Genomic DNA, 17,025 nt, shown 5'->3' with positions numbered 1-17,025 from the left:
TTATTGAGAACTTAATCAGAAATGTTTGTATTATTGTATTCATAATTATGCTTCAAATGAGTACTTGTGTCTCCAAGGTAGCACATCCCTTTTATGGAATGAAGTTGGCCATCCCCTAAAGAAAGCATGTCTATATTGGGTTCTTCAATAATACTAAACCTCTGTACTGAGTCAGCAAATGTCAGTTTCTACATTTATAAATTCTTTTCAAACTAAATTGCTTATAATGATGAAGTCAATTGTTGACAAAATCACAAGTTTACACTTTGACCAATGTTAGCTTACAAGTGGTATATTAGCTGGTTGATCTTGAGTGTGCTCTCTCAACACACTTTGTGTTTTGAAAGACATAGTCAAGATCAATCAGGAAAATACAAATCTAAGACCTACTTTACTGCAAGTTGAATTTAACATACACAAGGAAATCATTGTAATTTATTTGCTATTAATTTCAAATTTGCCATTGAATTCAGGGCTTGCCCTGCCTGACCGTAGCTGGCATGCACTATGTACCCCTGTTTATATATGTAAGTTACATATATTAAAATAGACTTTGTGAATATATTCATAGCAACCAGATATTTATTTCCCCTGATGTTGTAAACGTAATTTTGTCAAGAAATGACTCATACAGTATTTGTGGTTGATATGATATAATCATATCTGATGTATGGGTAATGAACCAATATGGTTACCTAGGTATAGACTATGTAGAGAATAGTAGACACATTCACTTGTACAGATAGTGTATGTATGTATATATGTATAATTGTGTCTGTCTGTCTGTCTGCGTGTTAACTTTAGGGGTAAACTGTGACAACAAATAAAACAGACGAGATCTATTTTCCTTTCAAAATAATAACCATTTTATTCAACATTCTTGGTAACTATGGTAACTATAAAGTAGAAATTTCAGAGTGTTGTTACCTTTGTATTAAAGTAAACTATAATGTGGAATTAAAAGTATCAAATTAAAAAAAAATATGTAAAAATAAAATATCCTCTTCAAAATAATGCAATGAATGGTTCACTTGATAACCAAGTTATCTCCTGAAATTGTCTCCCATATAATTTTATTTATTATTGACATACATTGTATTGCCAGTGTACGGTACAGTATCATTGAACTTTTGTAAAATAGGTTGAATTCTTTCCAGTCATTTATGATCACTAAAAGGTACTTCACCATCATTGAGTTGTTGGTAGGCGTGTGGTGTCCTGGTTCATGCCCCAAATATAGTGAACAAACAGAGAAGAAAAATTAGTGTCCTGGTCCCTACCCAAATACAAGAAACATCTAGAAAAATTAGTGTCCTGGTCCCTGCCCCAGATACAGTGAACAAACAGAGACCTTTTCGATTCAAGCTCAGGGTCATAGTCAAAATTCAAGGTCTACTTAATTTGTTGGACTTTTAAGTTTTATCGAAACATTCATTGAAACCTTTCTGTATACTTTCATCAGATATGACCAGTAGAGCTGTAAGATGGCCAAGGAAATATCCAAACATAAAATATTTCTGTAAAACATGAAAAAAGTACATATGAAGTTGTTTTGTAACAAACAGCTGTTACCAAGACAACTGCTGTCAATATCTCCAATTATACCAAAGTGTTAATATACTAATCTGAAAGTGCTATTGATATGATGTAAATGTTTGTATATAGGGTTTTGGGGACAAGCAATTCACTGATTACATGATCCTCTCAATCCAAGGTCAAGGTCATCTTTTTGTAATTATTAGTTCCCGCCAGACAAAGTCCGGGATGGGGACTTATGGATTGGGTTCCATCTATCCGTCTGTCCGGAGCTGTTTCTTGGAGACATCTGGACCGATTTTTTTCAAACCTGGTACAGGGGCAACATACTATGGCATACATATGCACGTCAATTTGTTTTATGATACAATCCAATATGGCTGCCTTGCAGCTATTTTGTTTGTGAATTTTCCATGTCCAAAGCCATAACTCAGACATGCTTGAACAGATCTCATTCAAAGTTGGTATTAGGACAGTGTTCTATGACATACATGTGCATATTCATTTCCATCATGATACAATCTGATATGGATGGCTGGCAGCCATTTTGTTGGTGCAGTTTTCATGTCCAAAGCCATAACTCAGAATTGCTTGAAGAGGTCCCCCCCCCCCCCGTACCCCGTACCCGACCCATCCTTTCTTGTTGAATGGTTTATTCCATGACGTCATCTTGAAGAGTAGGTATGTCCCGTGTCCAATGAGGAGACACAACATGAGTAGGCATGTGCAATGTCCAACGAGCAGACACAACATATCTAAGTCTGTTTGATTTAGGTTCACAAGTGTTGTTGCATGATCAGGGTAGTGATATCAAGAAATCGAATTGTAATTTTTTGTGTATCAAACTAATTGTATCATTGTTGGGTGCAATATCTTTACTTGAGATAAGAAGCACAGGAATCAACATCAAAATGACAACATAAACTGCCACTTCCTTAAATTAAAACCAAATCATAGTGGGGGCTATGTCATTCTCAATGACTTGTTAAATTACCGTCGGAAACATCAGATGAGATCTTTACAGTGATGAAAAAGCCGCAGAAAATATCAAATCTTTTAGTCTTTCAGGAAAAATACAGCAAAGGCATTTGCTGAGCTGCTTTTATTACAAACTTCTGTTACCAAGACAACTAGTATCAATATCACCAAAATATTAAAGGTATTGAATATCGCAGGGTCCTGAAAGTGCTGCAGATATGACACAAGTGTCTATATATATGTTTTAGGGGACGGGCAACACACTTATCACATGATCTTTTCGATCCAAGCTCAAGGTCATAGTCTAATTACAAGGACACTGAAATATTTTCACTTTGTTAATCGAAATATTCACAGGTGTTTTCCCTAACTACCACTAAGACATAATGTGTAAGACTGCAAATCTATTAATATAGATATTGTAGACTGCAATCTACTTTTGTACTAATAAACACTAACAGACCAGACTATCACTATAGTCTACACTTGTACACATAGAAATACTCACTGACTAGCCTATTACCATAGACTATAGTCTACACTTGTACACATATAAATACTCACTGACTAGACTATTACCATAGACTTCAGTCTACACTAGTACACATAGAAATACTCACTGACTAGACTATTACCATAGACTTCAGTCTACACTTGTACACATAGAAATACTCACTGACTAGACTATTACCATAGACTTCAGTCTACACTTGTACACATAGAAATACTCACTGACTAGACTATTACCATAGACTTCAGTCTACACTTGTACACATAGAAATACTCACTGACTAGACTATTACCATAGACTTCAGTCTACACTTGTACACATAGAAATACTCACTGACTAGACTATTACCATAGACTTCAGTCTACACTTGTACACATAGAAATACTCACTGACTAGACTATTACCATAGACTTCAGTCTACGCTAGTACACATAGAAATACTCACTGACTAGACTATTACCATAGACTTCAGTCTACGCTAGTACACATAGAAATACTCACTGACTAGACTATTACCATAGACTTCAGTCTACACTTGTACACATAGAAATACTCACTGACTAGACTATTACCATAGACTTCAGTCTACACTTGTACACATAGAAATACTCACTGACTAGACTATTACCATAGACTTCAGTCTACGCTAGTACACATAGAAATACTCACTGACTAGACTATTACCATAGACTTCAGTCTACACTTGTACACATAGAAATACTCACTGACTAGACTATTACCATAGACTTCAGTCTACACTTGTACACATAGAAATACTCACTGACTAGACTATTACCATAGACTTCAGTCTACACTTGTACACATAGAAATACTCACTGACTAGACTATTACCATAGACTTCAGTCTACACTAGTACACATAGAAATACTCACTGACTAGACTATTACCATAGACTTCAGTCTACACTTGTACACATAGAAATACTCACTGACTAGACTATTACCATAGACTTCAGTCTACACTAGTACACATAGAAATACTGACTGACTAGACTATTACCATAGACTTCAGTCTACACTTGTACACATAGAAATACTCACTGACTAGACTATTACCATAGACTTCAGTCTACACTTGTACACATAGAAATACTGACTGACTAGACTATTACCATAGACTTCAGTCTACACTTGTACACATAGAAATACTCACTGACTAGACTATTACCATAGACTTCAGTCTACGCTAGTACACATAGAAATACTCACTGACTAGACTATTACCATAGACTTCAGTCTACACTTGTACACATAGAAATACTCACTGACTAGACTATTACCATAGACTTCAGTCTACACTTGTACACATAGAAATACTCACTGACTAGACTATTACCATAGACTTCAGTCTACACTTGTACACATAGAAATACTCACTGACTAGACTATTACCATAGACTTCAGTCTACACTAGTACACATAGAAATACTCACTGACTAGACTATTACCATAGACTTCAGTCTACACTTGTACACATAGAAATACTCACTGACTAGACTATTACCATAGACTTCAGTCTACACTAGTACACATAGAAATACTGACTGACTAGACTATTACCATAGACTTCAGTCTACACTTGTACACATAGAAATACTCACTGACTAGACTATTACCATAGACTTCAGTCTACACTTGTACACATAGTAATACTCACTGACTAGACTATTACCATAGACTTCAGTCTACACTTGTACACATAGAAATACTCACTGACTAGACTATTACCATAGACTTCAGTCTACACTTGTACACATAGAAATACTCACTGACTAGACTATTACCATAGACTTCAGTCTACACTTGTACACATAGAAATACTCACTGACTAGACTATTACCATAGACTTCAGTCTACACTTGTACACATAGAAATACTCACTGACTAGACTATTACCATAGACTTCAGTCTACACTTGTACACATAGTAATACTCACTGACTAGACTATTACCATAGACTTCAGTCTACACTTGTACACATAGAAATACTCACTGACTAGACTATTACCATAGACTTCAGTCTACACTTGTACACATAGAAATACTCACTGACTAGACTATTACCATAGACTTCAGTCTACACTTGTACACATAGAAATACTCACTGACTAGACTATTACCATAGACTTCAGTCTACACTTGTACACATAGAAATACTCACTGACTAGACTATTACCATAGACTTCAGTCTACGCTAGTACACATAGAAATACTCACTGACTAGACTATTACCATAGACTTCAGTCTACACTTGTACACATAGAAATACTCACTGACTAGACTATTACCATAGACTTCAGTCTACACTTGTACACATAGAAATACTCACTGACTAGACTATTACCATAGACTTCAGTCTACACTTGTACACATAGAAATACTCACTGACTAGACTATTACCATAGACTTCAGTCTACACTAGTACACATAGAAATACTCACTGACTAGACTATTACCATAGACTTCAGTCTACACTTGTACACATAGAAATACTCACTGACTAGACTATTACCATAGACTTCAGTCTACACTAGTACACATAGAAATACTGACTGACTAGACTATTACCATAGACTTCAGTCTACACTTGTACACATAGAAATACTCACTGACTAGACTATTACCATAGACTTCAGTCTACACTTGTACACATAGAAATACTCACTGACTAGACTATTACCATAGACTTCAGTCTACACTTGTACACATAGAAATACTCACTGACTAGACTATTACCATAGACTTCAGTCTACGCTAGTACACATAGAAATACTCACTGACTAGACTATTACCATAGACTTCAGTCTACACTTGTACACATAGAAATACTCACTGACTAGACTATTACCATAGACTTCAGTCTACACTTGTACACATAGAAATACTCACTGACTAGACTATTACCATAGACTTCAGTCTACACTTGTACACATAGAAATACTCACTGACTAGACTATTACCATAGACTTCAGTCTACACTAGTACACATAGAAATACTCACTGACTAGACTATTACCATAGACTTCAGTCTACACTTGTACACATAGAAATACTCACTGACTAGACTATTACCATAGACTTCAGTCTACACTAGTACACATAGAAATACTGACTGACTAGACTATTACCATAGACTTCAGTCTACACTTGTACACATAGAAATACTCACTGACTAGACTATTACCATAGACTTCAGTCTACACTTGTACACATAGAAATACTCACTGACTAGACTATTACCATAGACTTCAGTCTACACTTGTACACATAGAAATACTCACTGACTAGACTATTACCATAGACTTCAGTCTACACTTGTACACATAGAAATACTCACTGACTAGACTATTACCATAGACTTCAGTCTACACTTGTACACATAGAAATACTCACTGACTAGACTATTACCATAGACTTCAGTCTACACTTGTACACATAGAAATACTCACTGACTAGACTATTACCATAGACTTCAGTCTACACTTGTACACATAGAAATACTGACCAGATTGTATTTACATATTGTAGAGTTCTGTTTATTTTTATGCTACAAATAGAAATATACACTATTTTCTAAATTATTGCTGTTTTTAGATTTCAAATTTATTTGTGTATTGAAAATACAGTCAAAGCGTGAAGACTTCAAATTTTCATTCAGTGTAAGACATTCTTAGTTTGCTATTATGAGCTGCAACAATTAAGACATAATATGGATACAATACTTTAGATAGCGACTTGTTCATGTTTCTATGCTATTCCTCGAGCTGTGTAGCTGTGATGGGGAAGAAACTACCCCTGTATGGTTCCCTTACATACAGCGCCAGTACTTTGATCTGCAGATCACAGTATTGCTGTCTGGAAAGTCCACCAGCTGGTAGCACTGATGGTAAACTCTCATCAGTTGGTGGCCAAGTGACCCCCCCCCCCTTTTTTTACTAAATACACACGTTCCTCAGGATCAGAGATTGATTTATTTACATACACAGCACCAGGGTCATCTTTAGTAAATCTAAAGTGATGATATGCACTGATACCTCTGCGACACTTCATATACTTTTTACTCATCCCACCACTCCCTCCAACTGATAATTTGATTCATTCTGACCATCATTAGTTGTAGTTTGAGATGTATTAGGCCTAGAAGAGTTGACCTTTGAACTCATATTTACAACATGACATAGTTGTACTATAGTTATCATTCCTCCTGTACAACTGACTTATCTTACCAAAGACAGAATCACATAATACATTAAGGATGACCAACTTCCATATAATGGTATTGGATATCTTCATGTATCCCTTTACTACAACGATATCTAAAATACTGTAAGACACTTTTGTTCTTATTTTGACCTGAACAGTTGTATGCATCAAATGGTAAAATCAAATGTACTTTAAATAGATCATTTACAAAGATTATGTTGACCCGGAACAATTCATTCTCTAAATGGTTCATACTCTGCTGTTGCTGGAACAATTAATTCTCTAATCCAAAGCATTTCTTGGTGAAATAAAACATCCTTGCATCATATTGTTACTATTATTATTATTATGTTATTATGTTATTATTGTTATGGTGAGATTGTATCTCCAAAAAATTCTCAGATTACTAAATTGTTTGTTAGTTTTTATAAATAACGTGCAAGACGCCCTTATTTGGAAGACATTTTTCTGAAAAAAGGAGCATCGAATATTCGTATGCACAATAGTCAGGTGGTTTAGCAACTTGATTGTTACATGCCGGATAAAAGCACCAAATATGACATGAATGTTCCTAAGGATCTATTTATTGATTTGAGCATAGGAGTCCACCTGAATATTTGCATAAACCAGTAAAATTCAAAATAATCGCCATCAACCTTGAAAAATCATGTTTCAGCAAAATAACCTACTGAAAAACAATAATGTTGTCATGAATCATGCTTAAGATTAATTTATTGATTTTATCCTGGAAGCTTTTTTAGAATATATGTATTTATGTTCCAGATATATGGATAACATTCCCAATGACATTATTACCATTGAAAACAGCTATAATTATGGGAAATCATTTACATAAAGGTGCCAAATTTGGCATGATTGTTTCTCAGCACCTGCTAATTGATTTTAGCTGGAAGCTCTTCTAAAAATTGGAATACATTTGCATATATCAGTCAAATTAAAAATGGCTGGCATCACAAAATTTAAAATTGAGAGAGAAAACAAATCTTAGGAAGCAGAATCCAATGTTAACGAGCCTTCACTATAAAAAGTAATGTGAAGTACGATTTGTGTTTCTGCATATCTGGGTTGGACCCCCAAAACCCTTTCAAAAAGATTACCTAAAAATATCATAACTTATAACTCATGACTTATTTTTTCGCCCCCAATTCTTCCCAGAAATTGTGATCCTAGAAATTATTGATATTCTGATAGTGACCCTTCTGACTCCCAAACTCAGGACTTTTTTTAGGGAATTATTTTGAAACTTATGAAAGGGTTTCAGAGCCCCCCCCCCCCCGAATCCTTTCTATTATTCTCCCATATAATCTGATAATAGATATTATTGTATTCTCCCTTCCCTTCTCCACCCAAGAAAAAAATACCTCCCTACGAAAGTCCCACCTTTCAGCCTCCTATAGTAGTATAAGAACTGATGGGAAGCCCACACTTCCAGGATACGATACTCTCAGACATTAACACTCAAGTCATGACATTCCATGTATTGTGTTTTCTAGCAAAGGTGCTGGTCCCATCAGTTCTTATACTACTCAAATTAAAGAGATGTTTTCATAATATAACAATTCCTGTGTTGGAAATTGTTGTCTTAGCTACTACCAGAATTGCAAGAAAATAGTAATTTTGGAAGTTCTTCATATATCACATGTAGACATTACAGCAGAGATTGTTGTCATAGTTAGTTTCTGAAAGAAGAACACAGTCATGCATAAAGTCAGAAGGTATCTTGGCATTTTTATACATTCTCTTGAGAATTTACCAAGAAACTTGTGAAGTTATACAGTGTTTTTTCTTACAATCACTAGTTTTCCAAGAGAGTAATATTCTTCCAGACGTTTCCAAAAGAGGTCTGAATTCTGAATTCTTCTTCCATCATACAATTCTTGTAACATTTGGCAAAATACCATTTTCAGTAATGGGCATTGTAGTTATATTCTGACAAGAGCACTTTATTCTCATGATTGAGCTGTCAAATAACATGTTATTTATCAGAATTATGGGATTTTTTTAAAAATGTAGTAAAACATTTTGAATTTTCTGATTTATGCACATTTATGTATTGATATTTATAGTTCTTTTCTTGGTCATTATCAAAAAACAACTCACTGAAAATAAACATTTTTTGCTCTTAATTTACTATAAATTTTTTTGGCAAATTAAGCTAGTTCCTATGAAACAGTCATTCCAATTTGGTGTATTTAAGTAAGATATTTCTCTGTAACATGGAATAACTAGAGTTGGCAGTGCTAAATGCATGGTGAAATGTGTGTGTGTGTGTGTCTGTGTGTGTCTCTGTGTGTGTGTGTGTGTCTGTGTCTGTGTGTGTGTGTGTGTGTGTGTGTAAATAATACTTACATCTAAAATTTATCTTATGATATTTGGTATGCTTAAAATATCATTGTACATGTCATACTTGTAGTGTTCCATCTGCCTTTAAAATGATTTGACCATAAGTATTTTTTGTATCATTAATTCTACACACTCATTGTAATGTACATGTACCAGAAGGTTAATGGTTGAATACAAGAATCTGTATGACATGTACTTGGTTTTGATGACAGAGGTTGCACCACTGAACAGTCTGAACTTTAGAAGGGTGTGGTGAAAACCAAATGAAACAACAACAACAACAACAACAACAACAACAACAACAACAACAACAACAACAACAACAACAACAACAACAAGAACAACAAAACATCACTATCACAAATGTTTTAACAGATACATTATTATACCCAAACAGTTTTTTCTGGTTCCAAACAATGTGATGTCATGTATATGACAGAATCTATTTTTTCTTATATATAAGTACAAGTTCACTGTAACAATATGCGTTAAGAACCACACAGAACATGGTACCATGATTGACACATTTGACCATTTTGAACACAGTATGGCAAGGAATATTATTGAGGTGCATGTCTAGGAATGTTTGTGATTTTACCAAAAATATCATCAATTCTTATAATGACTTCTGACATGTATTTTATCAAAATAAAAACTTTTACAGTACACATTACATGTAATAAATACAAATAACGTCAAATTTTAAATACATAGTTTTTTCTATGTGAACATTAACCAATCTATATATATAATAATAATAATAAGACTTGGGAAACATTTCAAGTAATTTTACACATATTATTGATATAATATATTGCAATATTATAACAGGAGGATTAATACATAATGTGTCTTTTAATTATAGTTCAACGCGACAAGTCTACATTATGGAGCTGAGGAAGGGCATTTGGATATCTGTAAATTGCTGCTGGAAGCTGGGGCCCAAGTAAATGCTGCTGCTATCGTAAGTTGATTTTAGATGACTAATATCTTATTTATCTACTCTGTGACATATACATACATCCCAATGTGAGGTCAATTGATTTTTTCAGAGAATATTTTTACAATAATTTAACTTGATCAGGTAAGTACCGGCATATTTTCATAAAAAAATCAGCTCCCCTTACAAAAAGATTTTATAGATATTTTGTAGACAACTATAGAAATGCTATAGAGTTATATTTTGACATGTTTTTGTAACAGACTAGAGATGTGATTAGCCTAGGGGATTACCCTTGTTTATTCAAAGTTAATGTACAACTATATTCAAGCAATATGAACAGACGTAAAGGAAAGTTCAGAAACACACAACTCACAACCATTGCATTGGTGGCTCACTTCTACTAGGTCTGTTTGTGTGTTTGGATGATACTTCTTTTCAATAAAGCTTACAATTTGATATTAAGGCTGCTTTCACAAAAACTTGTTGGGGGATATTTTAGGGGGGGGGGGGTTTCGCGAAAAAATGTGCATAGCATTGGGGGGGGTATCTGAAAAAAATAATGTGGGTCATGGGGGGGGGGGGGGGGCCTGAAAAATAAATTGACTTCATGACTCCTCATACATGGGAAAATTAACCTATCAATAGGTGGTCAGTTATTTTCAACCATAGTGTCAGATTCCAAAAGATAAGTTCTGTTTAATGGCACTTGAAAGGTTCAATCCACACAATATGCTAGTTTGAAGAGATGTGCTTTCAATTTGTCCAAAAAAGTCTCCAGATTTGATGACTGACAAATTTCTTGTGGTAAGCCATTCCAAAGTTTGGAGTACAGTTTGAAAAATCACTGCTGCCATATGTCTTGTTGTTAAATGTTGTTGATCCTTCAAATTGCACATACAAAATAATATATCAACGTAAAAGTTGAATGGCACTTGCTGTTTTTGGTCCAAAAAATACCAGTGTCTTAAAATGTGTAGCTTCAGGGTTGAACATATCCAGGACCAGGATTACTGTAAAGTAGTCATTTCCCCTGCTATGTGCAAAAATCAGTTTCAACAACGATGTCAAAATGCATTTTGAGCAAAAGCCCTCCGATTCTAATGATTGCATGCACTATCACAACACAAGGAATAAATGTCATGTTTATCAGCACTTTCCATCACTTTCCATCAGTTTTTAGCACAACTGAACTGACTGAGGTTCAGTAGTGCTATAGGGATCGCCCGGCGTCTGTCTGTCTGTGTGTGTGTGTGTGTGTGTGTGTGTGTGTGTGTGTGTGTGTGTATGTGTAAACAATTAAAGTCAAAAACTGCTGAACCGATTGCCATGATATTTGGTGGGTCCATTACCTTGGGTGTCTAGTTGGGAAATTGTTCAAATCAAAATGATCGCATCACAGGTGTGTGATTTGGGTCAAAAAATGTGATTTTTGGTCAAAAAACTTAAGCTCAGAAACTACTGGGCAGATTGGTGTGAAATTTGGTGGGAAGATTCTTTAGGGGGTGTAAAGTAAGATTTGTTCATGACATGAAGATTCCATAAGTGATATGCAAATTAGGGCTAAAATGTGTCTTTTTGGTTAAAAATCTATAATTCCAAAAACTACTGAGCAGATTGGGCTGAAATTTAATGGGAATGCATCTTGGGATGTATGGACGAAGATATATTAAGCATACAATGATGCCATGAGTGATATGCAAATTAGGTGTAAGAATGTTCATTTTTGGTCAAAAACTTATATCTCATAAAGTACTTGGTCAATGAGTCTGAAACTTGGCGAGATGTTTCTGAAACAATTATTCTGCAGATTTTCTTCAAAATATTTTGACAAAATTGGCCCTAGCGACCATGATCATGCCCTTTAGCAACAACCAAATGGCAGTATATTTTGGTCAAATAACAATATCATCTGGTAGGCAAGTGAGTAAACATTCAAAAAATGTATGCAAATACCCTAGCAACCATGACCACGCCCATAGCAACAGCCAAACGGTGGTGTATTTCACAAAGATAACAACAGGGTTTAATAGACAATTGAATAAACATTCAAAAAATGTATGTAAAATTGCATAGCAACAAGACCACGCCCATAGCAACAGCCAAATGATCACATGTATTGCAAAGACAATATCAGGAATTCATACACAAGTGAACAAAAACATACATAAATGTATGCAAATATATCTAACAACATGACCACACCCATAGCAACAGCCAAATGATAGCATTTATCGTAAAGATAGCAACATGGTTGGATAGGCAACTGGATAGTTATTCAGCAAATGAACACCTATTGTTAGTATGGACTAGCATATGGATAAACATTTTTAAAAACTGTACAGTTGTGCTACAACGCCATTGGCGGTATATTTACTAATGTGGTATACTGATATTCTATATGGTATTTTATGCTTCAAATTTCCCTTTCCACTTATACTGAAAATATTTTGTTTAATATGACCACCCTTCCCTTGTTCCTAAGTGATATCGAACTATTTTGTGTAAAATTCCTCTCCTATTGACATGACTATAACTTTACAACATAAACTCTAAGGTATGCTAGGTACTTTCTAGAAATGGTGAGCTGAACACCAGCTGCTAAATGTGTAACAAATGATAATATTTGGCATATTAACTATCATAGAAAAAAAAGAGAAATGAACTTTTTTTAACTTTTAAACTTTGCCTAAATATATTAAGTATAAGTAAATAGATACATTATTATCAATATTGATAGTGGGAGTAATGTGTTATTTGAAAACAGTGATAATCACAGTGAGAATGATGATACAGATACATATAGTTCAAACTCAGATTTACTTGAAGGAGAGATTGTTCTGATGATGATGATAAGAGTGACGTTGTTGAAAATGACATTTTCATTATACACATTCTGGAAGGAGAGCTACCACATGGAAGTCTAAAAAGTAAAATGAACACACTTAGTAAAGGTTTTGTAAAAAGTCTTGAAAGAAGACAATACAACGATACTGCATGCACTATGTAAATATCAATACCAATATATGACTTAATGCAACATTCTGTGACATGAAAATGTGGCTTGGCTTGTTTGAGTTACATTTATTTTCTCTTGACAGTATATTCCATTAAATCAAACAAGAACAAGATGCAAAACTGCATTTTATAGTGTTATTCAACGTCATTCTGTTCAAGTTGTCAGTTTTTACTACTTTACAATTTGGGTACTGAACTAATACATTCCGTTACAAAACTGTTTTTAAATAGCTTGTTCATCAACATTTGCAAATGTAATTAAGAAGACAATCTCAGTTTGTGCCAAAGGGACAGAACAGTAAAACACATTCTTTTAATTTTTGCAAAGAGAATGTCTTGGTAGACATTGTTTTACAGGCAGGGTACTTGATGCCTGGATAGTAATGTGATCAGTATATATGTATGTATGTATGTATGTATGTATGTATGTATGTATGTATGTATTTGTGTGTGTGTGTGTGTATGTATGTATGTATGTATATATGTATGTATGTATGTATGTATGTATGTACATTGTATATATAAATTATGTATGTATGTATGTATGTATGTATGTATGTATGTATGTGTGTGTGTGTATGTATGTATGTATGTATGTATGTATGTATGGTATGTGTGCGTGTATTGTAAAAAAAACCACCAAACTTATATGCTGTTTAAAATGTACTTCAACATTTTGGGCTGTGACGAGGGGGGGGGTACTTAAAAAATTGGGGGTTTGACAGAAACCACCCCCCCACCACCACCACCACCACCACCAATTTTTTGTGGAAGCATCCTAAGGGAACCTCCGGTAACTACAATCACAGGGCACTCAGGCTTATTTGTTATATTTACGAAAACAAACATACAAAACAAACAAACTATAAATAAATAAATAAATAAATAATACTGACAAGCATCAACAAGAGAGCGCACAATTACAAATCATTATCAACTACAAGAATTACTACTACTATAAGTTTTCCTGTATTCAAAATGGTCACAATTGTACATACCCCCCCCCCCCCGGATGTCAATGATTCCTACCAAATGCGAGTAGTATATTTTCAAGTTGTGAAACTGGTGCTAATATGACTTCTGATCAGGAAAAATACATCTTTCTAGAACAATCATGCTTAGAACTTATATATTTACCAGGTGCAATTGACATCATAGTCAATGGGAAGGTATCAATTCTGATGATTACTAAGCCTTACCATCTTGCATTGAAAAATCTCGTTAGATGTCCATAACATGCTTAGAACTTATATAAATAAGTTAAACCCCCTACTGCCAATTTCAAAAACAAGGTGATCCCCCTTCCCAATCCACCGGTCCCCTCAGACCGAAGAAACTGACCGATCCCTAAGTTACAATAGAAACCAGTTAACCTAAAACAGAACAATGTGTGGTTCAACACAAAATCTTACTATGCTACAAATTTATCATCTTGGATGTCAACATTTATACTAGAATTACTACATTTCATCATCTACAATGTAGAGAACCAAAATGTTATCAACATTGCTACATGTTTTTGCATAGGTTACCAATGTCTTAGATTGTCAACATACATGGAATAACAATATATACTTAGTTGGTTATGATCTGCTTAAATACTGGTATCTCATAGAAAGAAATGTACCACAAGTAGTAATGTTGGTAGGATTTTTGCTGTGACTGACAGTAAAATGTAGCAATATGAATAATATTTTGTCAAGACAGAATGCTGTGTTTCAGGACAACTGGATTCCGTTGTATATAGTTTTAAAAATCAAAACTCATTTAAAATAAACATTATGGAGTGAAACGCACTGATGGAACAAGTTAAATTATGAAGCCTTCAGTAATTCAAAGGGGGGGGGAGGAGGGTATGACCAGTGGAATTAGGAGGAGGAATGGGGGGGGGGCAACCTTTACAAATCGTTTCTTGGAGAAGGGCCATATTTTAGAAAATGGGATAGGGGAGGGTCACATTTTACTTTGACTAACTATGTTGTGTAGTTTAGCATTATTTTTTGATTTTGGCATCCTATCACTGTACTTTACATTGTTATAAGCTATGGTTATGAAATGATCAAAACAAGTTCACTTTTACTATATCATCTGTGTAACCATGGTAATGAACAGTCCAGTGTTACCATAAATTAATGGCTTAGGTGTTGGGTTTGGTATCATAATATCAGACCATGTCATCAAATCACTGCTGACATTGACAACCATATGGCATATAGTAAATGAATTGTCAGTTGTGAGGAGAGGAGTGGGTCTTACAGAAGTAAAGTGGGAACAGTTTGGTATATAGAAATCTATAGTTATAGATACCAATGTAGGTTTGTATGAAATTCAAGATAAATACATTACTACTGAGGGGGTAAAAATTAATGTTTTACACTCTAGATATCTATAGTTATATACAGTTATATACCAATATAGATTTGAACGTTAAGAATGTTCATAAAGTATTAGAATTCAACCAGTCACCATGGTTAAAACAATATATTGATTCTATAAGTCAAAAAAGAGGTAATACAGACAACTCATAATAAAGATTTTTTGAAAGACTGATTACCTTGATATTTGATGGGACATTACATAGAGCATGTAGATGGAAAATTGTTCAAAAGAAAATGATTGCATCAGAGATGTGTGGTTTGGGTCAAAATCTATAATACCAAAACTACTGAGCAGATTAACCTGTAATATGTATATTTCTCTAGGGATAAATTGTTAATTACGGACTGCGAGGGCCCCACCCTTTTTGGCGGCAGTTTAGTAGCAATTTTGGTGTTTTGGTGCTCAACCATTTGTTTCTGTTCAGTTTTTAGGTCTGGTGGGAACGTACTTAGGAGTGTTTAGATTTAGAAGTACTGATGATATGCTGATTTTATCAGCGATATGCAAATTAGAGCATAAAAATGTGTCTTTTGTGGGTGGAGCAGGGGAGTCTGCTATCACAAATATCATAACCTCCCTAAACTGAATGATTGGCACATAGTTATATGGTGTGTTACAATAAAACTCAATGATTCCTGTGTGCAATTATTTCTGATAAACAGGGGTTAGCTGAGTTTAAAGACTGTTTGTTTTACACATATCAATATTATAATATTAGTAATACTACAAGTGGCAATGCAATTGACAAGTTATTTTTATATATTTTTCTATCAAGGTTATATTCTAGATTTTTTGCGTAATGATTTCAAAACCTCACCCCTACATATTATCAGCAAACAGAACAGCACAAGTCTGTATTTTTGCCATTTACTCAGCTTTTCTAGTCCATTCACAGGGAAAACGTAGCCTCAGATTGTTATCCACATTTGCTATTCATGTTGTCATAATGACAATTTGAATACATGCTAAGATATAGATATTCTTAGAAGCCAAAAGATCAATGTCATTTTAATGAACAACCTATAATTCAATATGTTTAACTTTGGCTAACTTCAATAAACAATATTTTCCCCCAA

At 34.4% G+C, this 17,025-nt stretch overlaps 1 protein-coding gene across 2 annotated transcripts in view; it reads left to right on the top strand.

The window, feature by feature from the left end:
• Positions 1-17,025, top strand: part of LOC144450278 (uncharacterized) — a 105,679-nt gene that overhangs the window by 17,310 nt on the left and 71,344 nt on the right. For both annotated transcript variants that reach the window (XM_078140878.1, XM_078140877.1), the window contains exon 3: positions 10,478-10,576. In XM_078140878.1, the coding sequence (XP_077997004.1) occupies positions 10,478-10,576 (99 nt within the window). The remainder of the gene's footprint in view (positions 1-10,477; positions 10,577-17,025) is intronic.

This window comes from Glandiceps talaboti, chromosome 19, assembly GCF_964340395.1.
Source record: "Glandiceps talaboti chromosome 19, keGlaTala1.1, whole genome shotgun sequence".
NCBI classification, from domain to species: Eukaryota; Metazoa; Hemichordata; class Enteropneusta; family Spengelidae; genus Glandiceps; species Glandiceps talaboti.
Note: the sequence above shows the minus strand (reverse complement) of the source record. Positions and strands in the feature narration are given on the sequence as shown.